This window comes from Scyliorhinus canicula, chromosome 18 (genome assembly GCF_902713615.1).
Source record: "Scyliorhinus canicula chromosome 18, sScyCan1.1, whole genome shotgun sequence".
NCBI classification, from domain to species: Eukaryota; Metazoa; Chordata; class Chondrichthyes; order Carcharhiniformes; family Scyliorhinidae; genus Scyliorhinus; species Scyliorhinus canicula.
In genome coordinates, this window is record NC_052163.1 from 73,626,115 (window position 1) to 73,649,516 (window position 23,402).

Consider the following 23,402-nt stretch of genomic DNA (forward strand, 5'->3'; position numbering starts at 1 on the left):
GGAAGCAGTGGGCCCTGGAGCAACAAGCTGCTCTCCTGCGCTGTTTTGCAGACTTCAAGGCTGAGGTACTGAGCTCTCTGCAGGAAACGAACGGAAGGCTCTTGGAGATTCAGATGACCCAGGGTGCTGCCATCAAGGCGTTGCAGACGCAGGCCACTGAACGAGAGGAGGAGGCCGGGATCTTCGTGAGTAAGGTGGAGGGACACGAGGCACTCCACAAGAAGTGGCAGGAACGCTTCGAGGAGCTTGATCACCACATGAGGCGGGAAAGTCTGCGGATCTTGGGCCTCGCGGAGGGGCTGGAGGGGTCGGACCTGACAACCTACGTGTCTACGATGCTGAACTCGCTAGTGGGGGCCGGGTCTTTCCATCTGCCCTTGGAGCTGGAGGGAGCACACAGAGTACTGGCCAGGAGGCCGCGTGCGGTGCTGGTGAGGTTCCACCGGTTCAGTGATCGCGAGTGTGCGCTGCGCTGGGCCAAGAAGATGAAGAGCAGCAATTGGGAGAATGGGGTAGTACGGATCTACCAGGATTGGAGTGCGGAGGTGGCTATGCGGTGGTCCGGATTTAATCGGACGAAAGAGGTACTTTACAAGAAAAAGGATAAAGTTCGGAATGTTGCAGCCTGCGCGCCTGTGGGTAACTTATTCGGACCGGCATCATTATTTTGATTCCCCGGAGGATGCGTGGGCCTTCGTGCGGACGGAGAAACTGGACTTGAACTAGGGGTTGGGGGTTGCTGGGTTGGTTGGAATACTTTATTGCTGGATTCTGCTGTTGCTGTGTTCTCTTTTTTTTGTACTTTTGCAATTTTGATATGGTTATTTATGGGGGTATTGTTCTGTTATGTTTTTTTGCTTTTGGGCATTGTTTGAGTTTTGTATTTTGCGGGGGGGGGGGGGGGGGTTAGGGGGGTTTGTCGTATTCTGTATAGGGCTGGGGGTATGGCGTGGGGCTGGTATTTGGGAGCTGCGTCAGAAGGGTGTGGTGGGGCAGTGCGAAGAGGCTTTCCTCTGGTTTCCCGCGCTGCGGGGCTGGGGGGTGGAGACGATGACGGGGGGAGGCGGAGCCTTAACTGGTTCTTCCCCGCGCTGGAGCGGTGCCTGGAGGAGGGATAGATTGGGGGATGATCCCACTTTGGGAGGGGTCGGGTTATTGGCGGGAGTTTCCGGGGTCAGCAGAAGTTAACTGACCCACGGAAGTACAATGGAGGACGGTTCGCGGCTAGGAGGGTTCCTAGCCTGGGGGGGAAAGGGGAATATACCGTTGCTGCTGGTAGGGTCAGGAAGGAGCTGGTGGGGGCTGTGGGGACTGGGTCGGGCAGGGGGTGCTGGCCTGGGGCGGGCAGTCGACGGGCTATGGCTAGTCGACGGGGGAGGGGGGCTTCTGATTCGGTTGGTCACCTGTAATGCGAGAGGATTGAATGGGCCGGTGAAGCGGTCGAGGGTACTTGCTCATCTGAAGGGGCTAAAGGCAGATGTGGCAATGCTTCAGGAGACCCACCTGAAGGTGGCGGACCAGGTCCATCTGAGGAAGGGATGGGTGGGGCAGGTTTTCCACTCTGGGTTGGATGTGAAGAACCGGGGAGTGGCGATTCTGGTGGGGAAAAATGTGTCGTTTGAGGCATCGGAGGTGGTGGTGGATAAGGGGGTAGGTATGTTATGGTTAGGGGCAGGTTACAAGGAGAGAAGATGGTACTTGCCAGTGTGTATGCCCCAAATTGGGACGATGCGGGCTTTATGAGGCGTATGTTGGGACGGGTCCCGGATCTGGAGGCGGGAGGTCTGATCATGGGGGGGGTGTTGGATCCTTCACTGGATCGGTCCAGCTCTAGGACGGGTAGGAGGCCGGCGGCGGCCAAGGTACTGAGAGGATTTATGGACCAGATGGGTGGGGTGGATCCATGGAGGTTTGTGAGGCCGAGGGCATGGGAGTACTCTTCTCCCACGTACATAGGGTCTACTCTCGGATAGACTTCTTCGTGGTGAGTAGGGGACTGATTCCGAGAGTGGAGGAGGCCGAGTATTCGGCCATTGCAATCTTCGACCACGCTCCGCATTGGATAGAGTTGGAGATGGGGGAGGTGTGGGACCAGCGCCCGTTGTGGCGGTTGATTGTGGGGTTGTTGGCAGAGGAGGAGGTGTGTTGGAGGGTCCGGGCAAGTATTGAGGGGTACCTCGAGGTGAATGATACGGGGGAGGTTCAGGTGGGGGTGGTCTGGGAAGCCCTGAAGGCAGTGATTCGTGGGGAGCTGATATCCATCCGGGCACACAGGGAGAGGAGCGAGAGGGATAGACTGGTGGGAAAGATGCTGGAGGTAGACAGGAGGTACGCAGAGGCACCAGAGGAGGGACTGTTGGGGGAGAGGCGCAGCCTGCAGGCTAAATTTGATTTGCTGACCACTAGAAAGGTGGAGGAAGGCACAAGGGGCAGTGTACGAACATGGTGAAAAGGCGAGTAGGATGCTGGCTCATCAGCTCCGCAAGTAGGACGCGGCTAAGGAAATTGCTGGAGTAAGAGACAAGAGTGGGAATGTGGTGCGGAAGGGGGTAGAGATGAATGAGGTCTTCAAGGACTTTTACGGGGAACTGTACCGGTCGGAGCCAACGGGGGAGAGGAAGGGAATGGAGAGGTTCCTCGACGGGCTATCTTTCCCGAAGGTGCTGGAGGAGCAGGTGGAGGGGCTGGGTGCGCCGATTGAGCTGGAGGAGCTAGTTAAGGGGATCGGGCAGATGCAGTCAGGAAAGGCACCGGGGCTGGATGGGTTCCCGGTGGAATTTTATAAAACGTTTGTGGACCTAGTGGGCCCCTTGCTGGTGCGGACACTTAATGAAGCGTGGGAAGGGGGGACTTTGCCCCCGACGATGTCGCGGGAGCTGATCTCATTAATTTTAAAGAGGGACAAGGACCCCCAGCAGTGTGGTTCATACAGGCCCATATCACTCCTCAAATAGATGCCAAGGTGCTGGCAAAAATCCTGGCCACCAGGATAGAGGACTGTGTGCCAGGGTTTGCACACGAGGACCAGACAGGTTTTGTGAAGGGAAGGCAGCTGAACACGAATGTGCGGAGATTGTTGAATGTCAACATGATGCCGGCGATTGAGGGGGAGGCTGAGATAGTGGTGGCGCTGGATGCGGAGAAGGCCTTCGATAGAGTGGAGTGGGGGTACTTATGGGAGGTGTTGGGGCGGTTTAGATTTGGTGAAGGGTTTATTAGATGGGTGAGGCTGCTATATGAAGCCCCGATGGCGTGCGTGGCCACGAATGGGAGGAGGTCGGAGTACTTCCGGCTTTACCGAGGGACCAGGCAGGGTTGCCCCCTGTCCCCCTTGTTGTTTGCACTGGCAATCGAGCCGCTGGCGATGGTGTTGAGGGATTCAGAGAGGTGGAGAGGTTTGGTGCGAGGTGGGAAGGAACATTGGATGTCGTTGTATGCCGATGACCTGTTACTGTATGTGGCGGACCCGGTGGGAGGGATGCCGGGGGTGATGGAGCTGCTAGCTGAGTTTGGGACCATCTCAGGTTATAAACTAAATTTAGGCAAGAGTGAGGTGTTTGTGGTGCACCCTGGAGACCAGGAGGAAGGAATTGGTAGGCTCCCGCTTAGGCGGGCAGGGGAGAGCTTTAGGTACCTGGGGGCGCAGGTGGCCAGGGACTGGGGGACTCTTCACAAACATAATTTCACCAGACTTGTCGATCAGATGGAGGAGGAGTTCAAGAGGTGGGACATGCTGCCATTGTCGTTGGCGGGAGGGTGCAGTCCGTCAAAATGACGGTGCTTCCGAGGTTCTTGTTCCTCTTTCAGTGCCTGCCCATCTTTATCCCCAGGGCCTTCTTTAGGAGAGTGACTAGCAGTATTTTGAGCTTTGTGTGGGCACATGGGACTCCGAGAGTGAAGAGGGTGTTCCTGGAGGGATGGAGGCGGGCTGGCGCTGCCCAACCTTTTGGGGTACTATTGGGCGGCCAATGTGTCAATGGTGCGTAAATGGGTGATGGAGGGGGGAGGGGCAACGTGGAAAAGAATGGAGATGGCGTCATGTAGAGGTACGAGCCTGGGTGCCATGGTAACGGCGACGTTGCCGCTTTCCCCGAAGAGGTTTACCACGAGCCTGGTGGTGGCGGCGACCCTAAGAATCTGGGGACAGTGGAGACGGCATGGGGGGAAACAGGGGGCTCGATGGAGGCTCCATTGGGTGGCAATCATCGGTTCATCCCAGGGAACAGGGATGGAGATTTAGGGGGTGGCAAAGGGTGGGCATCAGTAAATTGAGGGACCTGTTTATTGGCGGGAGGTTTGCGGGCCTGGGGGAACTGGAAGATAAATTTGGGGTTCCCCAAGGGAACATGTTCAGATACTTGCAGGTAAAGGCGTTTGCTAGGCGACAGGTAGAGGGATTCCCTTTGCTGCCGTCGCGGGGACGATGGACAGAGTGCTTTCGGGGGTGTGGGTCGGAGAGGGGAAGGTGTCTGACATCTATAAGGTAATGCAGGAGGTGGAGGAGTCGTCAGTGGAGGAGCTGAAGGCTAAATGGGAGGAGGAACTCGGGGAGCAGATAGAGGACGGGACTTGGGCGGAAGCCTTGGAGAGAGTCAACTCTTCCTCCTCATGTGCGTGGCTTAGTCTCATCCAATTTAAGGTGCTGCACCTGGCCCACATGTCCGGGACTAAGATGAGTAGGTTCTTTGGGGGTGAGGACAGGTGCACCAGATGTTTGGGAAGTTCAGCGAACCACGGCCATATATTCTGGGCATGCCCAGCACTGGAAGAATTCTGGAAGGGGGAGGCGGGGACGGTGTCGAGGGTGGTTGGATCCAGGGTCAAACCCGGGTGGGGACTCACGGTTTTTGGAGTTGCGGTAGAGCCGGGAGTGCAGGAGGCAGCACGGTAGCATTGTGGATAGCACAATGGCTTCACAGCTCCAGGGTCCCAGGTTCGATTCCTGGCTAGGTCACTGTCTGTGCTGTGTCTGCACATCCTCCCCGTGTGTGCGTGGGTTTCCTCCGGGTGCTCCGGTTTCCTCCCACAGTCCAAAGATGTACAGGTTAGGTGGATTGGCCATGATAAATTGCCCTTAGTGACCAAAATTGCCCTTAGTGTTGGGTGGGGTTACTGGGTTATGGGATAGGGTGGAGGTGTTGACCTTGGGTAGGGTGCTCTTTCCAAGAGCTGGTGCAGACTCGATGAGCCGAATGGCCTCCTTCTGCACTGTAAATTCAATGATAAAGGCTGGTGTCCTGGCCTTTGCGTCCCTAGTAGCCCGACGAAGGATCTTGCTGCAGTGGAAGGATGCGAGGCCCCCAAGTATGGAGACCTGGATCAGTGACATGGCGGGATTGATAAAATCTGGACTTCCTGGCTCAAAGATAGGTATCTTGGTCAATAGTAGCAGCAACCCGGGAAAGGGGGGGATGGGAAGGGGAGGTTCCTTATTGTAGTTTCTATTATGTAACTTAATATTGTGTTAATTTGCGTTGTTAATATGCTGTGTTCATGAAGGGGGGGCGAATGTTTATGATTGCTAATATTATTGTTATTTTTGATATTTATTATGGTTCGTTGTTGTCTAAATTCAAAATTTTTCAATAAAAATTATTTAAAAAAAATAAAGGACGCACCCCGGTCGCTGTGCACGTAGCTGGGGAAACCAAACAGGGTGAAGACACTATGCAGGGCCTATGTGGGAGGTCATATCGGGCATGGGATGGCGAAGGGGAATCGGGAGAACTCGTCAATAATGTTAAGGAAGTAAATGTTTTTGTTAGTGGAGGGGAGTGGCCCTTGAAATCGATCGCAAGGCGTTCAAAGGGCCTAGAAGCCTTGACCTGGTGGGCCCTGTCTGGTCTGTAGAAGTACGGTTTGCACTCCGCACAGATCGGGCAGTCCCTGGTGACCGCTTTTAGCTCCTCGTTGGAGAAAGGCAGGTTTTGGGCTCTGATGTAGTGGGCCAGCCGGGTGACCCCTGGATGGCAGAGATCATCGTGGATGGCTTTCAGGCGGCTGATTTGCGCGCTGGCGCATGTCCTGCGGGATAGGGCATCCAAGGGCTCGTTGAGCTTCCCCGGTCGATATTTGATATCGTAATTGTAGGTGGAGAGTTCAATCCTCCACCGAAGAATTTTGTCATTTTTAATTTTGCCCCATTGCGAGTTGTCGAACATGAAGGCGACCGACCGTTGGTCGGTAATGAGGGTGAACCTCCTACCTGCGAGGTTGTGCCTCCAGTGTCGGATAGCCTCCACGATGGCTTGTGCTTCCTTCTCGACTGAGGAGTGTCAGAGTTCTGAAGCGGATAGGGTACGGGAGAAAAATGCAACGGGCCGCCCTGCTTGGTTTGAAGTGGCTGCTAGCGCTACCTCTCAACCTGAAAGGGAGTGGATTCATCCACCGCCCACATGACTGCTTTGGCGATGTCGTCCCTGATGCAGCTGAAGGCCTGGCGCGCCTCAGCAGACAGGTTGAAATAGTGTGGCCTTGAAGAACGGGTGGGCTTTATCCGCATATTGGGGGACCCACTGGGCGTAGTACGAAAAGAACCCCAAGCACCGTTTGAGGGCCTTGGGGCCATGGGGGAGGGGGAGTTCTAAGAGGGCGCATGCAGTCCGGGTCTGGGCCCAGGACTCGGTTCTCCACGACGTAGCCGAGGATGGCTAGTCTGTGCGGAACACGCATTTCTCCTTGTTATATGTAAGGTTTAATTTTTGGGCCGTCTGGAGAAAACGGTGGAGGTTGGCGTCGTGGTCCTGCTGGTCATGGTCGCAGATGGTAACATTTATCCAGATACGGAAACGTGGCCCGCAGCCCGTACTGGTCTACCATTCGGTCCATTGCTCGTTGGAACACCGAAACCCCGTTAGTGACACCGAAGGGAACCCGGAGGAAATGGAAAAGGCGTCCATCGGCCTCGAACGCCGTGTAGTGGCGGTCCTCCGGGCGGATTGGGAGCTGGTGGTATGCAGACTTCAGATCCACTGTGGAAAATAGCCGATATTGGGCGATCTGGTTTACCATGTCTGCAATTCTGGGGAGGGGATACGCGTCTAGGAGCGTAAAGCGATTGATGGTCTGGCTATAATCGACGACCATGCGGAATTTTTCCCCGGTCTTGACGACCACCACCTGAGCTCTCCAGGGACCGTTACAGGCCTCTATGATCCCCTCACTGAGCAGCCTTCGGACCTCCGTTCTGATAAATACCCTATCCTGCAGGCTGTACCGCCTGCTGCGGGTGGCTAGCGGCTTGCAATCCGGGTGAGGTTGGCGAAGAGAGGAGGGGGGGGGGCGATGCGCAGCGTGGCGAGGCTGCAGATAGTGAGTGGGGGCAGGGGCCCGCCGAAGCTGAGGGTGAGACTCTTGAGGTTACATTGGAAATCCAAGCCTAAGAGGAGTGGCGCAGAGGTCGGGCAAGACATAAAGTTTAAATTTGGAATAGCGAGCGCCTCGAATCGTTAGCGTTGCTGTAGTGCGGCCTTGCATTTGGATGGAATGGGCGAAGCGAGGGCGATAGTTTGGTTGACGGGATAAATAGGGAGGGAACAGCGTCTTACCAGCTCTGGGTGTATGAAGCTCTCTGTGCTCCCGGAGTTGAAAAGGCACGACGTGTTGTACCCGTTGATCTGGACCTCCGTCATCGAATTTCTCAGATGCTTGGGGCGAGATTGGTCGAGGGTGACCGCATTGAGTTGCGGGCCGCGTGGTGGGTGCCCGGGGGAGTCGAATTCTTCCGGTCGGGCGTCCTGTCGAGTAGATGCTGCTGCGTTCTGGCGAGCTTGATGCAGGAACACCGCTGAGTTGCGGGCCATGTGGTGACTGCCCGGGGAGGTCGTACTCCTCCGATGAGCTGTTTGAGTCTGGGGATCCAGCTAGGGCCCGTGGCTCGCACGTGGAGGGTGGTGATGAAGATGGCGTCCAAGATGGCGGCCCCCATGAATCGCACGTGGCCAGCCGCATGGTGGAGGTTTGCTAAGATGGCGGCCCCCATGGACTGCACGTGGCAGGAGGGGGCAGAGCCTGCGCGTAGGCCGCTGCGTTTCGGGCCCCGCGGTCCTGCTGGTGCTGGGGGCGATGTTTTTGGACTGTTGGGGTTTTGAGGGCTGGGGCCCTTCTGCCGAGGCACACTCTAGCATAGTGGCCTTTCTTCCCGCAGCTGCTGCAGGTCGCAGATCGGGCTGAGCAGTGCTGCCGCGGGTGCTGGCTTTGTCCACAGAAGTGGTAGGCTGGAGCAGTTGAGTAACTGGTTTGGGGAGCTGAATAGTGGCAGGCTGGAGCAGTTGAATAACTGGTTTGGTGAGCTGAGTAGCTGGCTGGGGAAGCTGAGTAATTAGCTGGATAGCTTGAGTAGTTGACTGGGACAGTAGGGCGACCGGCTGTGGCAGCGCGATAGCTGGGGGTCCTTGCGGCACAGGCTTGGGGGGTCCTCGGATCGTGGGGTTAGCGGGGTCCGCGGGAAACGAGTTGAGGCTGTGGAAGGAAACTTCCTTTGTGAGAGCAGCCTCTACGGTAGTCTCTAAACCCTGGGCCCCATTTTCTAACAGCCTCTGGCGTACATAGCTAGATCGAAGGCCCGCACAGCAAGCTCCCTATGTTCGGCCGCGGTTACGGCCTGGTAATTGCAGTCATTTGAGAGATTGTTCAACTCGCGTGCAAATTCAGCTAAAGTTTCAGTAGCCTGTTGTCGGCGAGTCGTGAACACATGGCGGGCAAAGACCTCGTTCATGGGCCTAATATACATTTTGTCCAAAATCGCCAGTGCTGCGGTGTAGGAACCGGCTGGATTTAGTTGTGTAGAAATTCTGTGGTTTACCCTCGCGTGCAGTAGGCTGAGGTTTTGTTCCTCCGTAGTTTCAGCGGTGCTGAGTTCGGCCAGGTCGGCCTTAAAACATTTCAGCCAGTGGCAGAAGGTTTCTTTCGCCTCTGCATCCTGCGGATCGAGTTCTAGAGGTCCTGGTTTTAGAGCGGATTCCATGCTTTATTTCGGCAGCTTCTTAAGTGTATTATATTAATGGAACCATCAATTCAGCGAACACGTGTAGTTGGATCTGAACAGAGGCTTTAATACACTTACAACAGAGCCAGCCTATTCGTCATTGAACTTCAGATGGACTGGCAGGCTGGCTCCAAGGCACTGATCTTTATACATCGGTCCCAGGGGGAGGAGTCCTGGGCGGAGCCAAGGGAGGCGACCAGTACAAACACTCGTACTCCCAGAGCGACTCCCCCTGGTGGTCGGATAGTGCAACTGCACTTACAATGATGGATAGTGAACATATATACACGGAGTTATATTGGCAGCTATATACAGCATTGATCTTACAACGGGTAGATAACGAACATATATACATGGAGTGATATTGGCAACTATATATAGGGTGAATCACATTTACCACACCAAGATCATGTGGACTGCAGTCGTTCAGTAAGACAGCCACCAATTCTTTCCCAAGGGCACCTGGGGGAAGAAAGTAGTTTACTAAACCATTCTATCTTCTGCATTCTAGGAAATACATATCAAACTTATGCAACCTCAATTAGGCAGATATTTGTTCGAGGGATGTGAGGACTATGTGGCGCAGACAGGAAAAGTGGAGTTAAGGCAGCAATCAGTTCAGCTGTGATCATCTTGGCAGAACAAACTCATGGACTGAATGGTCTACTATTACTTACAGATTTTATGAACCTATCCTCTTAATTTAGTTGTTTTAAGCCTTTGCATCTTTAATTCCTACAAATCTACACTGCGCAACCTCCAGAGCCACTATGTTCTTCCTAAAGTCATGCCCAAAACTGAATCAAATATTCCCAAAGCTTCTGACCATGGCTCTATGCCAGTCCTTTTCAAACTTTTTTTCCTGGGACCCGCTTGGTCACCGGAGGATAGGGTCATGCACATACCAGGTGCAGACTTCAGCGAGTTCCTTTTTGCCCTTTTGATGTGAAAACGGAAAGTCCAACCTCGCATAATGTAGGTTGTCGTGAAGGGCAATCGCAAAAAATGCTCGTTTTACTTACCACTGTATACTCCTGGAAGATGGTACTCCAGAATGCTGACAGCCTCATGGGCTTTTGGAGTGTTTTAATGTGGTATCACAGGTTAGCTGCAGCAGCATAGCCTTTCAATTTGGACATAGTAAGAAGTCTTATAACAGCAGTTTAAATTCCAACAGGTTTATTTGGAATCACTAGCTTTCAGAGTGCAGCTCCTTCAGCAGGTGAGTATTCATTTGGAGTCAGCTGTCAGTTCATAACTGACTCTGGGGTCTCAAAAGGAATTTTTCACCCACCACCTCTTTCAAAATCTGAAACTTTTCTCATTTGCCAGTACTTCCCGACATATAACACACATTGGCTTCACATCCTTATTTGCATTGGCACAATTGACAAAACTAAACCTCAAGAAACCAACTTTATACTGCTTTTTTCCAGAGTTAAGTTTCTTTTTTGTTAGTTTTAAAGAGGCCCTGGAACTCTCTGCAGTGGTAACATTCATACTACTCTATCCTGCTGTGGACTGTCTTGCGCAGCGCTCTCCAGAAGATTCAGTTGTGACATACTGGCTAGAAGATACACTGCCTATTTGTGTCTCTGGCCTTCTCTCACTTGGAGGAAAATGATTAATCTTCACAGTCTTGCCTTGCTTGCCAGCAGCTAGAAAACGGAAGAAGTTCTCCGCGGTAATTTGATGCCAGAAGCACGTACGTACAGCGTGCTTGATGTTATGTGTACGTGCAGGTCACGTGACATAGTACATAGAATTTACAATGCAGAAGGAGGCCATTTGGCCCATCGAGCCTGCACCGGCCCTTGGGAAAGAGCACCCCATTTAAGCCCAGAACTCCGCCCCATACCCGTAACCCAGCAACATCACCCAACCCCTTTGGACACTAAGGGCAATTTATCCTGGCCAATCTATCTAACCTGCACATCTTTGGACTGTGGGAGGAAACCGGAGCACCCGGAGGAAACCCACGCGTACACTGGGAGAACGTGCAGACTCAGCACAGACAGTGACCCAAGCCGGGAATCGAACCTGGGACCCTGGAGCTGTGAAGCGACAATGCTAACCACTGTGCTACCGTGCTGCCCTAATCACCTCACTACTGCTGCTTCTGGCCGGATGACTGCACACAGCCTTTCCTTTTCATTTAAAAGGTGGCAGCGGCCAACATTCTCTTTTTAAAATAAGTTTAGAGTACCAATTTTTTAAAAATCCAATTAAGCGACAACTTAGCGTGGCCAATCCACCTACCATGCACATCTTTGGGTTGTGGGGGTGAAACCCGCGCAGCCATGGGGGGAATGTGCAAACTCCATACCCGGTGACCCAGTTCCGGGATTCGAACCCGGGTAACCACTGTGCTGCCCTTCGGCCGCCATTCTCAATTAAAAGCTGGTAGTGGCCGTTGGGCGCTTCTCCCGTAATCTGGACCACTGTGACCCTCGCGACCCACACTTTGAAAACCTCTGCTCTGTGCAACTGAAACAAAACTTCCTCAACTTTGAATTGTTGAACAAGTTCTGATAGAGCCAGTTATCTTTACTCTCTTAGATGCCTTATATAAAAATACTCATGTAGTTAAAATAATATTCCAAGCTCAGGTCCCACAATGGTCTTCCAAAGTGTCAGTTTGAATGTACACCCGTATTTTAGCTCATCGGGCAGTCATTGCCATCATGGCTTGGATGGCTAACATTGCATTGCTGAGCAAAGCCCTTATAATTTCAATGAGAACTGGACTTTAGAAGCTGAAGTGCAGTCATTATATGTCATTCGCTCCAAAGCATGGAAACGAGTAACGGTTTTGCTCCTGTGAGGGAAACCAGCTACTTTTTCGCAAGCTTTCAAATCCAATAATTAACTTTTTGAAGGAAAAAAATGAAAGGCCATATCTGCATGCTTTTTCTTTTTTGAGATTTGGAAATATACCACCCCACATTTGTTGTTGGGTTAATTGATGAAGCAGGCAGCTCTGTCATGTTTCTTTGCATGGTTGCATCCATGATGGCTTATTTTAAACTGACAAACTGCTTTTGGTCCCTTTGGAACTCTTCCGCCAGAGAGCAGTGGAGGCAGGGTCAGTGAATATTTATTAAGGCAGAGGAAGATAGCTTCTAGACTAACAGGGAAGTCAGAGTTTTTCATGATGTGGAGATGCCGGCGTTGGACTGGGGTGAGCACAGTAAGAAGTCTTACAACACCAGGTTAAAGTCCAACAGGTTTGTTTCAAACACGAGCTTTCGGAGCACGGCTCCTTCTTCAGGTTTCTTCAGAGCCTTCTTCAGAGTTTTTCATGCCTGGGGTAGTAAGCAGAATGTGGAGGTGAGCACACAGTCAGATCAGCCATGATCTTATTTAATAGTGGAGCAGGCTTGAGGGGCTGAATGGCCAACTCCTAATGTATGTATTCATATGTGTCATATAGTAAATACATACTGCATATAGTGCTACAATTTCTAATGCATTTATATTTCTCTCCTTTTTAGGAAAGTAAAGTAATACTAGAAGAATCAGGTATTGTTGAAGATCATCTTGAACTTTCTTCCTAAACACTGCATCTCTCCCATGTGCCCTTTTTTCTCTCAAAACATTCAGTAGTGAATGTGTAACAGCATTTTGTAGTATTTATCCCTTGAACAACAAAGCTGTAGGAAGAATGGAAAACTGAGGTGATCTATCCATTTGGAAAATTATGCTGCTAGCTTTTACTGAATAGTTCTTTCAGTTGCTTTCAGGCAGCATAACATAATGTTTTTCAGCTTGTAACGCCGGACAGTTGGGAAAGTTGATGTATTGCTTTAATCAATTCAAAAAGTGAGACTTTAATTGTCAATGAGTCTGAAACTGCAGTAAACTACTTAATGCAGGAAATAGTAGCTGAAGTAGGCCATTTGGTTCCCTGAGCCAGTAAGATATGCCTGATTTAAGTTGGTTGCACCATCCTACATTCTCCTCAAATCACTTGATTTCTTTGTGAACAAATAGTGTAACTAAGGTTTTGCAAGAAGGAAGTGAAATGTGCAAAACAATTAGAATCCATAGAATCCCTACCATGCAGAAGGGTGTCATTCGGCCCATCGAGTCTGCACAACCCTCTGAAAGAGCACCCTACCTAGGCCCACTACGCTGCCCTATCCCCAGAATGACACGTAACCTCACAATCCTGGATATTAACGGGCAATTTTTTAGCATGACCATTCCACCTAACCTGCACATCTTTGCACTGTGGGAGGAACTGGAGCACCCGGAGGAAACCCACGCCGACACATTCTGCATGTTGTTTTTTTATAGCTGAGTTGAAAGATTCCTCCCCTGCAGAACAGTCTTTACCAAACTGTGTGCGGATTAGCAGCACGTCATAAGCCATGTTTCCTAGCCAAGCTGTGTGTGTGTTTTATATATAATATAGTGGATGAGAGAAAGTGCGCTTGAATTTGATTCTCCTAGCAAAATTGCTTTTCACTCACTAGCCAAGAAGCAAAGTGTTTGGTGCGTTGTTGTGTATTCCTTTTAAATTCAGCCGGTCTTAATTTTTTTAAATTTAGCTACCCCATTATTTAGAGTCAGAATTGCTATCTGGCTGCCGTGACCAAATTGTTTTGACTGTTTTGATGCTCATTCAAGCTGCCTTCTGTGTCGGGGAGGATAGAGAAAACCTTGGATTAACTTTGACCGTGGTCAACTCCAATCAGCTGATTCAGGAAGAAGCAAAAGACTTTGTAAAAATGGCCAGGAGAAAAGTGAAGGGGAGCCATTCAGTACATCTTATGTGACAGTGCTGGCAATGCTGCATTGCTGTTTTGGCACTGCAACGATGTGACCTATTGCTCTTTTTTTGGCGTTCCATTCGAGTTAAACAGGTTATTTTAATCACATTTTATTTCTAGAAAAACTCACTTTTAGATATTCAATGTTGGTGGTGCCATGCGAAAATGTGTTTGTTAAAAGATGAGTGGAGATTACTGTTGTCCACTATTAGTACATTCGGAATTTTAGGACTGAAAGGGAGGTTGTGTTTGCACCTCGCAGCCAGTGATATAGTTTTGAAGATGGTGCTTTTGAATTTAGAAAATACAGCAGCCAATTTCTGCACACGTAAGCATGAGCTAAATCATCTGATCATTTATTTTAATGATATTTGAAGGGTAGTGATTTTGATATTTAGTTTCTCGGAGATGGCAGGTGGAACCACAGTTTAATGTCACCTCTGACAATGCGCACACTCAGTACAACACTGAAATTTCCAGAACGGAATATGTGCTCAAGTCTCTGGAGTGGGGTTTTAATTCAGAACCTCCTAACTTCGAGAAAAGAGCACTACTGCAGAGCCAAATTTTGACTTCATCCAGCACCAAAGCTTCCAGTGTCTGTTACTGTACGGAGGTGATCAAAACTAGGACCCGGGGGAAGCAAAACTAAATCAAAAAATATCTGGTTAAGAAACCTTGTGGCCAATTGGGGTGAGTGGAAACAAATTTAGTACTGTGACTCTGAGACAAGAGAAGTTTACACCAAATAATTCAAAAGAAATGATGGCGAGGCAATATGCTTAGCACTGTGGGGGACATCACTGGGGTGATCAAACTTCAGACATGTTTTATCCAGACTATACACATGAGTTTCAAAGCTATTTCAACACTTTACCAATTGTGCTTTCAATTACAAATTTGGTAGCATGTGTAAGTATATCAAATTACAGAAACTTGGCTTAAATCTTACAGACCAATGAATAAATTATTAGTTAACCCATTGTCAAGGATTTAGTTGCACAAGAGGGCAAGGAAATGAAGCAGGTTGAAATCATAAAGACATGTTTGAATTTTCTGTGTACACAAAACATTAACGTACATTGAACTGAAGAGTTGGGACTGGTAGACCACATTTGTGTAGTGCCATCCTGCATGTTGCCAGTGGTAGGGTATTTGAGGAGTTAAGTGTTGAATCTCTGGGTCGTCAATCCATGTGTTCCATTTCAGGAATTGAATTAATGGTTTGCGTTCTGACCATTTGAAGTGCTCCTGTTAACATCTGGAGCAGTTATCTTGTCGCTTTGTGACATGGATGAGTAAGTAAGAATGTAATAACCATTACACTGTCAGTATCTTTCTTGTTCCCTCAGTTTTCCAATCTCCCAATGGATTCAAGGGTAGGGGAACATACTAGCTCCACAAGTATATTTGCTGTAATATGTTGTAATTAAACCTTGTGCTATTCTATTCCATTAATCCCATAGAAAAGGAAAATGTAGCTGAGAATTCGGGGGAAACTTGTAGTTCAGTTCCTACAGAGGAGAAGCCCCCTGAAGATCCACAGCTATTGATGCAATATATGGTTGATATGGATGCATACCAGAAAGAAGAGGAAAATAGCACTCTAACTGAGGTTCCAGTGGAGGACAATACGTTGGACGTGGATAATGCAATGCTTGTGGATGGACCCAAGATGGAGACTGACTATAAGCAGCCTACCAAGGAAAAGGTGGACACTAAGAAGATGGATACAACTGAAAAAACGGACCAGTTGGAAAGTTGCCAGCAGGAGGAACATGAAGTAGAAAAGACAGAGACCGAGAGCATTGCGAAAGAACCACCGTCTGGACTTGAGGAATGTAAAGACAGTGCAATGAAACCAGAAGATGAAGGTTCTGACAAAGCAGCTAAGAATGAACCTTCGATTGTAGAGGGCAGTGATCAGACGAGGTTTGTTGTTTCTTAGTTTTAGACAAGATTTTCATTCATGCTAAGATGATTCCAGTAAACTTGTCTCATGAACTGTCCTGCGCAGTGGTGGTAATTTTAAATCTTATTTCATTTTTGTTTAAAAGCTTTTAGAATCTTTTCCCACTATTGTTAGAGGCTGCTTTTGTTTATTCTTTGCACTCTCCTCCAACCTGCAAGACTGCTTAACAAATGGGGATTTTGCTGTGTGTGTACACTCTTCACTGATATCAAAATATAAATGAGGCATTTCTTGAGCAGATCAGATTATAGCTGTGTCTAAAGCATCTTTGATATTCACCTGTAAACAACATGTTTGTAAGCGTTTCGTTTACAGTGATGAACAGCTGACAGTAGCTGTAATAATGGGTAGGTATTGGAGAATTTATCTTAGACTTGGTAGAAATGTTGGTGCTTGATGTATTTCTTGAAACTATTAGTTTCTAAATGTCTAACAACATCCATATTTGTGTCTTTAGCTCAGAGGAAGCAAAAGATTCCAAGACTGCTACAAATCAGGAGAAAAGTAAGTTGCAGACTACAGATATAATCCATGTCAGCTTGTCCATCCCCAACTCACGATTCATGATTCACATAGTATGCAACAACTCATGAAGATGTATCAAGCAGAAAGCAATACAGAATTTAGTAGAATCTCTCTCAAATCTGATCAGTTTTTTAAATGAATTTTTGTGATTTGGAGTGTCATTGAGATCAACAGTTTGTTATACAAGGTAACATTTTCATAGGGTTGGAGTTTGTATGAGGAACATAGGAACAGGAGTCAGCCCATTCAGCCCAGCAAGCCTGCTCCACCATTCAATACGATCATGGCTGCTCAATGCTTCAATGCCCTTTACACCCACTATCCCCATAACCCTTTACGTTATTGTTAATCAGAAATCTATCAATCTCTACCATAAACGTACTCGAGGACTGAGCTTCCACAGCCCTCTGGTGCAGAGAATTACAACCACTCGGGGCCCTCTATGTAATAAATTTCTCATCATCTCGGTCCTAGGTGACATCCCCCTTATTGTGAAATTTGGCACCCTGGTTCTAGACTCCCCAACCAAAGGAAACATCCTAGCTGCATGTACTCTGTCTATCCTTTTAAGTATTTTGTAGGTTTCAGTGAGATCATCTCATTCTTCGAAACGAGCGAATACTGTGCCAGTTTGCCCAATATCTCTTGGTAAGGCAGTCCCACCATCATCGGAACAAGTCTGGTGAATCTTCATTGCACTTCCTCTATGGCAATAATATCCTTTCTGAGGTAGGGGGACCAAAGCTGCCCACAGTACTCCAGGTGTGGTGTAACCAAGCGTCTATAGACTTAAAGCAAGACCTCACTAGTACTCAAACTCTTGCGATAAAGGCTAGCATTCCATTAGCCTTCCTAATGGCTTCCTACACCTGCATATTGGCCTCCAGTGACTAATGGACAGCACCCAGGTCCCTTTGTACATCTGCATTAAAAAATTATTTTTAGGGCAGCACGGTGGCCTAGTGGTTAGCATAACCGCCTCACGGCGCTGAGGTCCCAGGTTCGATCCCGGCTCTGGGTCACTGTCCGTGTGGAGTTTGCACGTTCTCCCCGTGTCTGCGTGGGTTTCGCCCCCACAACCCAAAAATGTGCAGAGTAGGTGGATTGGCCGCGCTAAATTGCCCCTTAATTGGAAAAAATAATTGGCTAATCTAAATTTAAAAAAAAAACAAAAAAAAAAAAAAAAAAAAAATTATTTTTGAGCATCCAATTATTCTTTTCGAATTAAGGGGCAATTTAGCATCAACTCACCTACCCTGCACATCTTTGGGTTGTGGGGGTGAGACCCACGCATACACGAGCTGAATGTGCAAACTCCACATGGACAGTGACCCGGGGCCGGGATCGAACCCGGGTCCTTGAGGCGGTGAGGCAGCAGTGCTAACCACTGCGCCACACACATCTGCACTTTCTAATGTTTTACCATTTTGGAAATAATTCTGTATGTTTGTTCCTCGTACTAAAGTAGGTTACCTCTCATTTTTCCACATTATATTCCATCTGCTGTATTCTTGCCCACTCCCTAAGTCTGTCCAAATGTTCCTGTGGCTGATTTACATCTTCCTCACAACACAAATTCCCGCCAGGCTTTATCACCTGTGATCCTGTTGGGAGGATTACATTTGGTCATGTCCGTATGTCCATTTATCACATTCTTTATAATAGATTCTGGCATTTTACCTACTATTGATGTAAGCCTAACAGGTCTGTAGTTCCCTGTTTTCTCTCCCTCCTTTCTTAAGGAGGGGGTGACATTTGCTAACTTGCAATATTCGGGAAGCATTCTAGAATTTTGGACGAAGATCAATGCATCCACCAGCACTCTCGCAAACTCTTTCAAAGCATAATATCAGGTCCGAGAGACTTATCAACTTTCAGTCCTATTAACTTGTCCAAAACAACCTTTATACTTGTACTAATTTCCTTCAACTCTGCGTTCTTCCTAGTCCTTTGGATCTCTACACCAGCGAGATTTTCTGTACCTTCCTCAGAGAAGAATGACACATAGTAATCATTTAGCTTCTTTGCCATTCCTCTGTTCCCCATTATGAATTCTCCTGACTTTGCCTTTAATGGGCCCACATTTGTCTTAGACGATTTTACAGTTCGTTTTGATGTTTTTTGCGAGATTGAATTCATATTCTGTTCACCCTTTATCAGTTTATTGGTCTTCCTTTGCTATATTCTAAAAATCTCCCAATCCTCTGGTTTACTATGAGTTCTGGCAACTTTATAAGCTTTTTCTTTGAATTTTATGCAATCCTTAATTTTCTTTGTCAGCCACAGTTGACTGGCTTTTTTGAGTGTTTGCACCCTGAAGGAATGTATAGGTCCTGTACGCTATGTAATAGTTCTTTGAAGACTATCCATAATATAAAATCTATAATCTTTATTAGTGTCACAAGTAGGCTTATATTAACACTGCAATGTTACTGTGAAAATCCCCCAGTCGCCACACTCCAGCACTTGTTTGGGTACACTGAGGGAGAATTCAGAATGTCCAATTCACGTAACAGCACGTTTCGGGACTTATGGGAGGAAACCGGAGCACCCGGAGGAAACCCATGCAGACACCGAGAGAATGTGCGGACTCCGCACACAGTCACCCAAGGTGGGAATCGTACCTGGTCCCTGGCGCTGTAAAGCAACGGTGCTAACCACTGTGTTACTGTCCATTGCCTATACAAGGTGTATTAATGTATTTTCCCAATCCACCTCAGCCAATTTGTGTCTCATGCCTTCATGATGTCCTTCATTTAACTTGTTACGTTCTGCCTTTCAAGCATAGAATCATAGAATTTCGAAACTTTGCTGCCTTGCCTCCAATGCAAATAGATTATTTCATAAATGTGGAGACCAAAACTGCACACAGCAGACCAAAACTCAATTGTAGCAAGACCTCTTTATTAATGTACTCCAATCTCCTTGCAATAAAGGACAACATGCCTTCCTATTTGTTTGCTGCAGCTGCATGCTAACTTTCTACATTCCTTGTAGAAGCATATGCAGGTCTCTGATAATCAAAACACTTGCAAATAAAAATCTAAAATGAAAACAGCAAATGCTGAATAATCTGAGCAGACCTGGCAGCATCTGTGGAGAGAAACAGTTAACATTTTGAGTCCAAATTACTCTTCCATCGAACTTGTCTCACAGCTGTTATGACCAGAGTGAATAACCTCACTTCCATCTGCTCCATTATACTCCATATGCCATCTTGTTGTCCACTCTCACTTGACATGTCTGTGTCTCTTTGCAGCCTCTCTGTATCCTCCCCAGAGCTTACCTTCCCACCGAGCTTGATATCATCGGCATATGTAGTTACATTACTCCCTGTCTCTTCCATCTAAATCACTAATACACATTGTAAGTAGCACTGATCCTTGCGGCACCACTATTTGCTACCTGCCAACTTCTAAAAGTCCTGTATCTGCCCACTCTGCTTTGTTTCCGTTACTAAACCTTTAGCCATGCTAAAATACTACCCACAATTCCATGTGACTTTATTTTGCCTATTAATCTTTTGTGTGCACCGTATTCCATGCTTTTTGGAAATCGAGGTATACTGCATCTACTGGTTTTCCCTTAATCTACTTTACTAGTTACATCCTTAAAAAAACGAATACATTTGTCGAGTAGGATTTCCCTTTAGTAAAACCATGTTGATGTTCTAATAATATTGCGTTTTTATACGTGTGTTGTTGAGACCTCCTGAATAATAGATTGCAGCATTTTCCTGATGTTAGGCTAACAGGTCAATGGTTCCCTGTCCCCTCTTCCTCCTTTCTTGAAGCATTGTCTAACATTTGCCAACTTCCAATCTAATGGGACTGTCCCCAAATCTAAATGGGGTAGGTGCCTTTTCATCACTACCAAGCCCTTGTGTATTTAGAAGTTTTAATAAGATTGATACCAAAAGAATCGTTTCCGAACGCCTTCATGTATGAGTATGGCTGCAGACAAATCATAGGAACAAGAGTAGGTCCCTCAAACCTATTGCCGTTCAATGAGATTGAGTGATATGTGATCTAACCCCAGCCTTTAGCTTATGTCCCTTTAATATCTTTGCTTAATAAGAATCTGGTAGAAATTGGCTGATTGACGAGACAAATGTTAAGATTACTTTTCGGTCTGGAAGAAAGTATACAGTGGGTTTCCCCAACCCGTGCGTTTCTAGATGTATGTTAATGACGTAGATTTTAATTTACTAAGCACATTCATGGGTGGCATGGTGGCAGTGGTTAGTACTGCTGCCTGACATGGTCCTTTATTGCAAGGAGATTGGAGTGCAAGAATCCAGCCCCGGGTGACTGTCTGTGTGGAGTCTGCACTTCCCGTGTCTGCGTGGGTTTCCTCTAGCTGCTCCGGTTTCGTCCCACAGACCAAAGGTGGATTGGCCATGATAAATTGCCCCATGGCGTCCCAACAGATTAGGTGGGGTTACGGGAATAGGGTAGAAATCATGGACTTGAGTAGGGCGCTCTTTCTAAGGGCCGGTGCAGACTCAGTGGGTCGAATAGCCTCCTTCTACCCTAAATTGTATGCATGTATTTTCAGATGGCGCAAAACCTGGAAGTATTGTGAACTGTGGTGGTGGGTAGAGAGACGGGATGGGGAAGAGCGAGACACGTTGAAGTGATACGTTTGGGACAGACTGAGTAGAAGCAATGTAAACTATTCTATTTTAAAACATTTAGAGTACCTAATTGTTTATTTTGTTCCCAATTAAAGGGCAGTTTAGCATGGCCAATCCACCACCCGTTTTGGGTTGTGGGAGGTGAGACCCACGCAGACACAGCGAGAATGTGCAAACTCCACGGACAGTGATCTGGGCCAGGATCGAATCTGGGTCCCCGGCGCTGTGAGGTAGCAGCGCTAACCACTGCGCCACCACACCAATGTCAACTATTGTAAAGGGAATATAGGAACAGAAATGGATGGACAGAGTGGGACAGATGGATACATCCTCGTGCAAAACGCTGGTTCAGTTTTAACTGAGTGTCCGATTCTGAGCACCAAATGTAGGGATGATGTGCTTTGGAAGGAATTCAGAAAAGATGAGAATGATTCCAGGAATGAGTCTTCAATTATGTGGATAGATTGGAGAAACTGGTATTGTTCCTCTAAGAGAAAATAAACTTTAAATATTTAATCGAGGGCAGCGCGGTGGCCTAGTGGTTAGCACAACCGCCTCACGGCGCCGAGGTCCCAGGTTCGATCCCGGCTCTGGGTCACTGTCCGTGTGGAGTTTGCACATTCTCCCCGTGTTTGCGTGGGTTTCACCCCCACAACCCAAAAATGTGCAGAGTAGGTGGATTGGCCACGCTAAATTGCCCCTTAATTGGAAAAAATAATTGGGTAATCTAAATTTAAAAAAAAAATATTTAATCGAGCTGCCCAAAATCCTGAGTGGTCTAGCCAGAGTGGATAGAGAAAAATTGTTCCCATTGGCAGAAGGATCAAAGCCCAGAGATAACAGATTTCAAGTAATTGGCAAAAGAACCAAAGGCAACATGAGGAAAAGATTTTTCGGCCTGAGCTTTTATGATAGATAGAATTTACAGTGCAGAAGGAGGCCATTTGGCCCATCGAGTCTGCACCGGCTCTTGGAAAGAGCACCCTACCCAAGGTCAACACTTCCACCCTATCCTCATAACCCAGTATCACCACCCAACACTAAGGGCAATTTATCATGGCCAATCGACCTAACCTGTACATCTTTGGACTGGGAGGAAACCGGAGCACCCGGAGGAAACCCACGGGGAGGATGTGCAGACTCCGCACTGACAGTGACCCAAGCCGGAATCGAACCTGGGACCCTGGAGCTGTGAAGCAATTGTGCTATCCACAATGCTACTATGCTGCCCTTGCTTCCATTCTCCCACATCACTGAACTTTTTGGGTTTGAAACACTGGGCAGATGCCCCATACTGGAAACAAGTAAAGCACATAGTACTATCCTCAGATTTCTATATATTTGAGTGGATATTTACAATTGTGACAGAATCTTTTCCTCTATTGTCACTTTTAGATGCTTATGGTCTGGAAGTTGTTGCAATTGGAGGAAGCAGGCTGCTCTTGGTCTCAGGATTGAAGTGTTACAGTTGTGTAGCTTCTCTTATGTAACTATTGCATCAGTTTTCCCCTTGCAAAGTAATTATGAAAATTTTCCTGTGATTTAGGAAGAACTTTGGACACTACAGGCAAGAATCTTTGGGTGAGTGGCCTGTCCTCTGCTACCAGAGCAACAGACCTAAAGAACGTCTTCAGTAAACATGGCAAGGTGAGAGAGCTTTCATGTTATTGTTGGGAAAGGTGGTTTAAGGAGCTTCTAATGAGATATTGTTTTCCCACATTGTCAAGATGCCTCAGAGTGGTTCACAAGCAATAGGTACACTTATTGAAGTGCGGTTATTGTTGTTACGTAAGCAAAATTGGCAAGATCTGACAAGTGACACAAATAGATGCATGATAAATTAGTCTGGTGGTGTTTGCTGAGGGAGGAATGTTGGGATTCACGGGGCAGCTCCTGCTTGAAGAGCTCTTTACCCGAAATTCGGCGCAACTTTGTCCGAAACGTGCATCTGATGGTTGGAGGAATTCCCCCGGGAGTGGTATGTCTGCTGGTTACCAAACCCGGAAAAAGGTGAAAGACCTGGCCAAGGAGTTGGAAGAGACCTGTGGTGCAGCAGCCAGTGGAAGGATGGCAGAGGGGGAAGGCCTGTGCAAGTTGGAAAGCCCCAGATGGAACAGTTCATCACTTTCATAAAGGAAGAGTTCCGCCAGCAGAGGAAGGATATGCAGGAGGATCGCTCGAAGGCTATCGAAGGGGCTGTGGCACACCTGAAGGGCTCGATGGAGAAGCCAGAGAAATGTTTGGAGTGCAGGTCCGAGAGAGTAATAACGGACCACAGCGATGAGGTGGTGGCATTGGAGGCGGAGGTGGGGTTCTCAGGAAACTTTTGCAAGACGTTGAGAACGAAAGTGTTGGAGCAGAAAAATAGACTGAAAAGGCAGAATCTGTGGGTAGTGGGCCTACCTGAAGGAGTCAAAGGTGCGAGTACCACTAGGTATGTTTTGAGGATGCTGGTGGCGGACCCTGAAGTGGACAGAGCGCACAGGTCTCTGAGGCAGAAGCCTAGAG

General features: G+C 48.0%; 1 protein-coding gene across 4 annotated transcripts in view; it reads left to right on the top strand.

Moving 5' to 3' along the window:
• Positions 1 to 23,402, top strand: part of LOC119953359 (scaffold attachment factor B1-like) — a 141,898-nt gene that overhangs the window by 39,136 nt on the left and 79,360 nt on the right. For all 4 annotated transcript variants that reach the window (XR_005458007.1, XM_038777544.1, XM_038777546.1 and 1 more), the window contains 4 exons: positions 12,481 to 12,508; positions 15,228 to 15,693; positions 16,191 to 16,237; positions 22,441 to 22,541. Coding sequence is in view for 3 of the 4 variants with exons in the window: in XM_038777544.1 (XP_038633472.1) it covers positions 12,481 to 12,508; positions 15,228 to 15,693; positions 16,191 to 16,237; positions 22,441 to 22,541 (642 nt within the window). In the remaining variant the exon portion in view is untranslated. The remainder of the gene's footprint in view (positions 1 to 12,480; positions 12,509 to 15,227; positions 15,694 to 16,190; positions 16,238 to 22,440; positions 22,542 to 23,402) is intronic.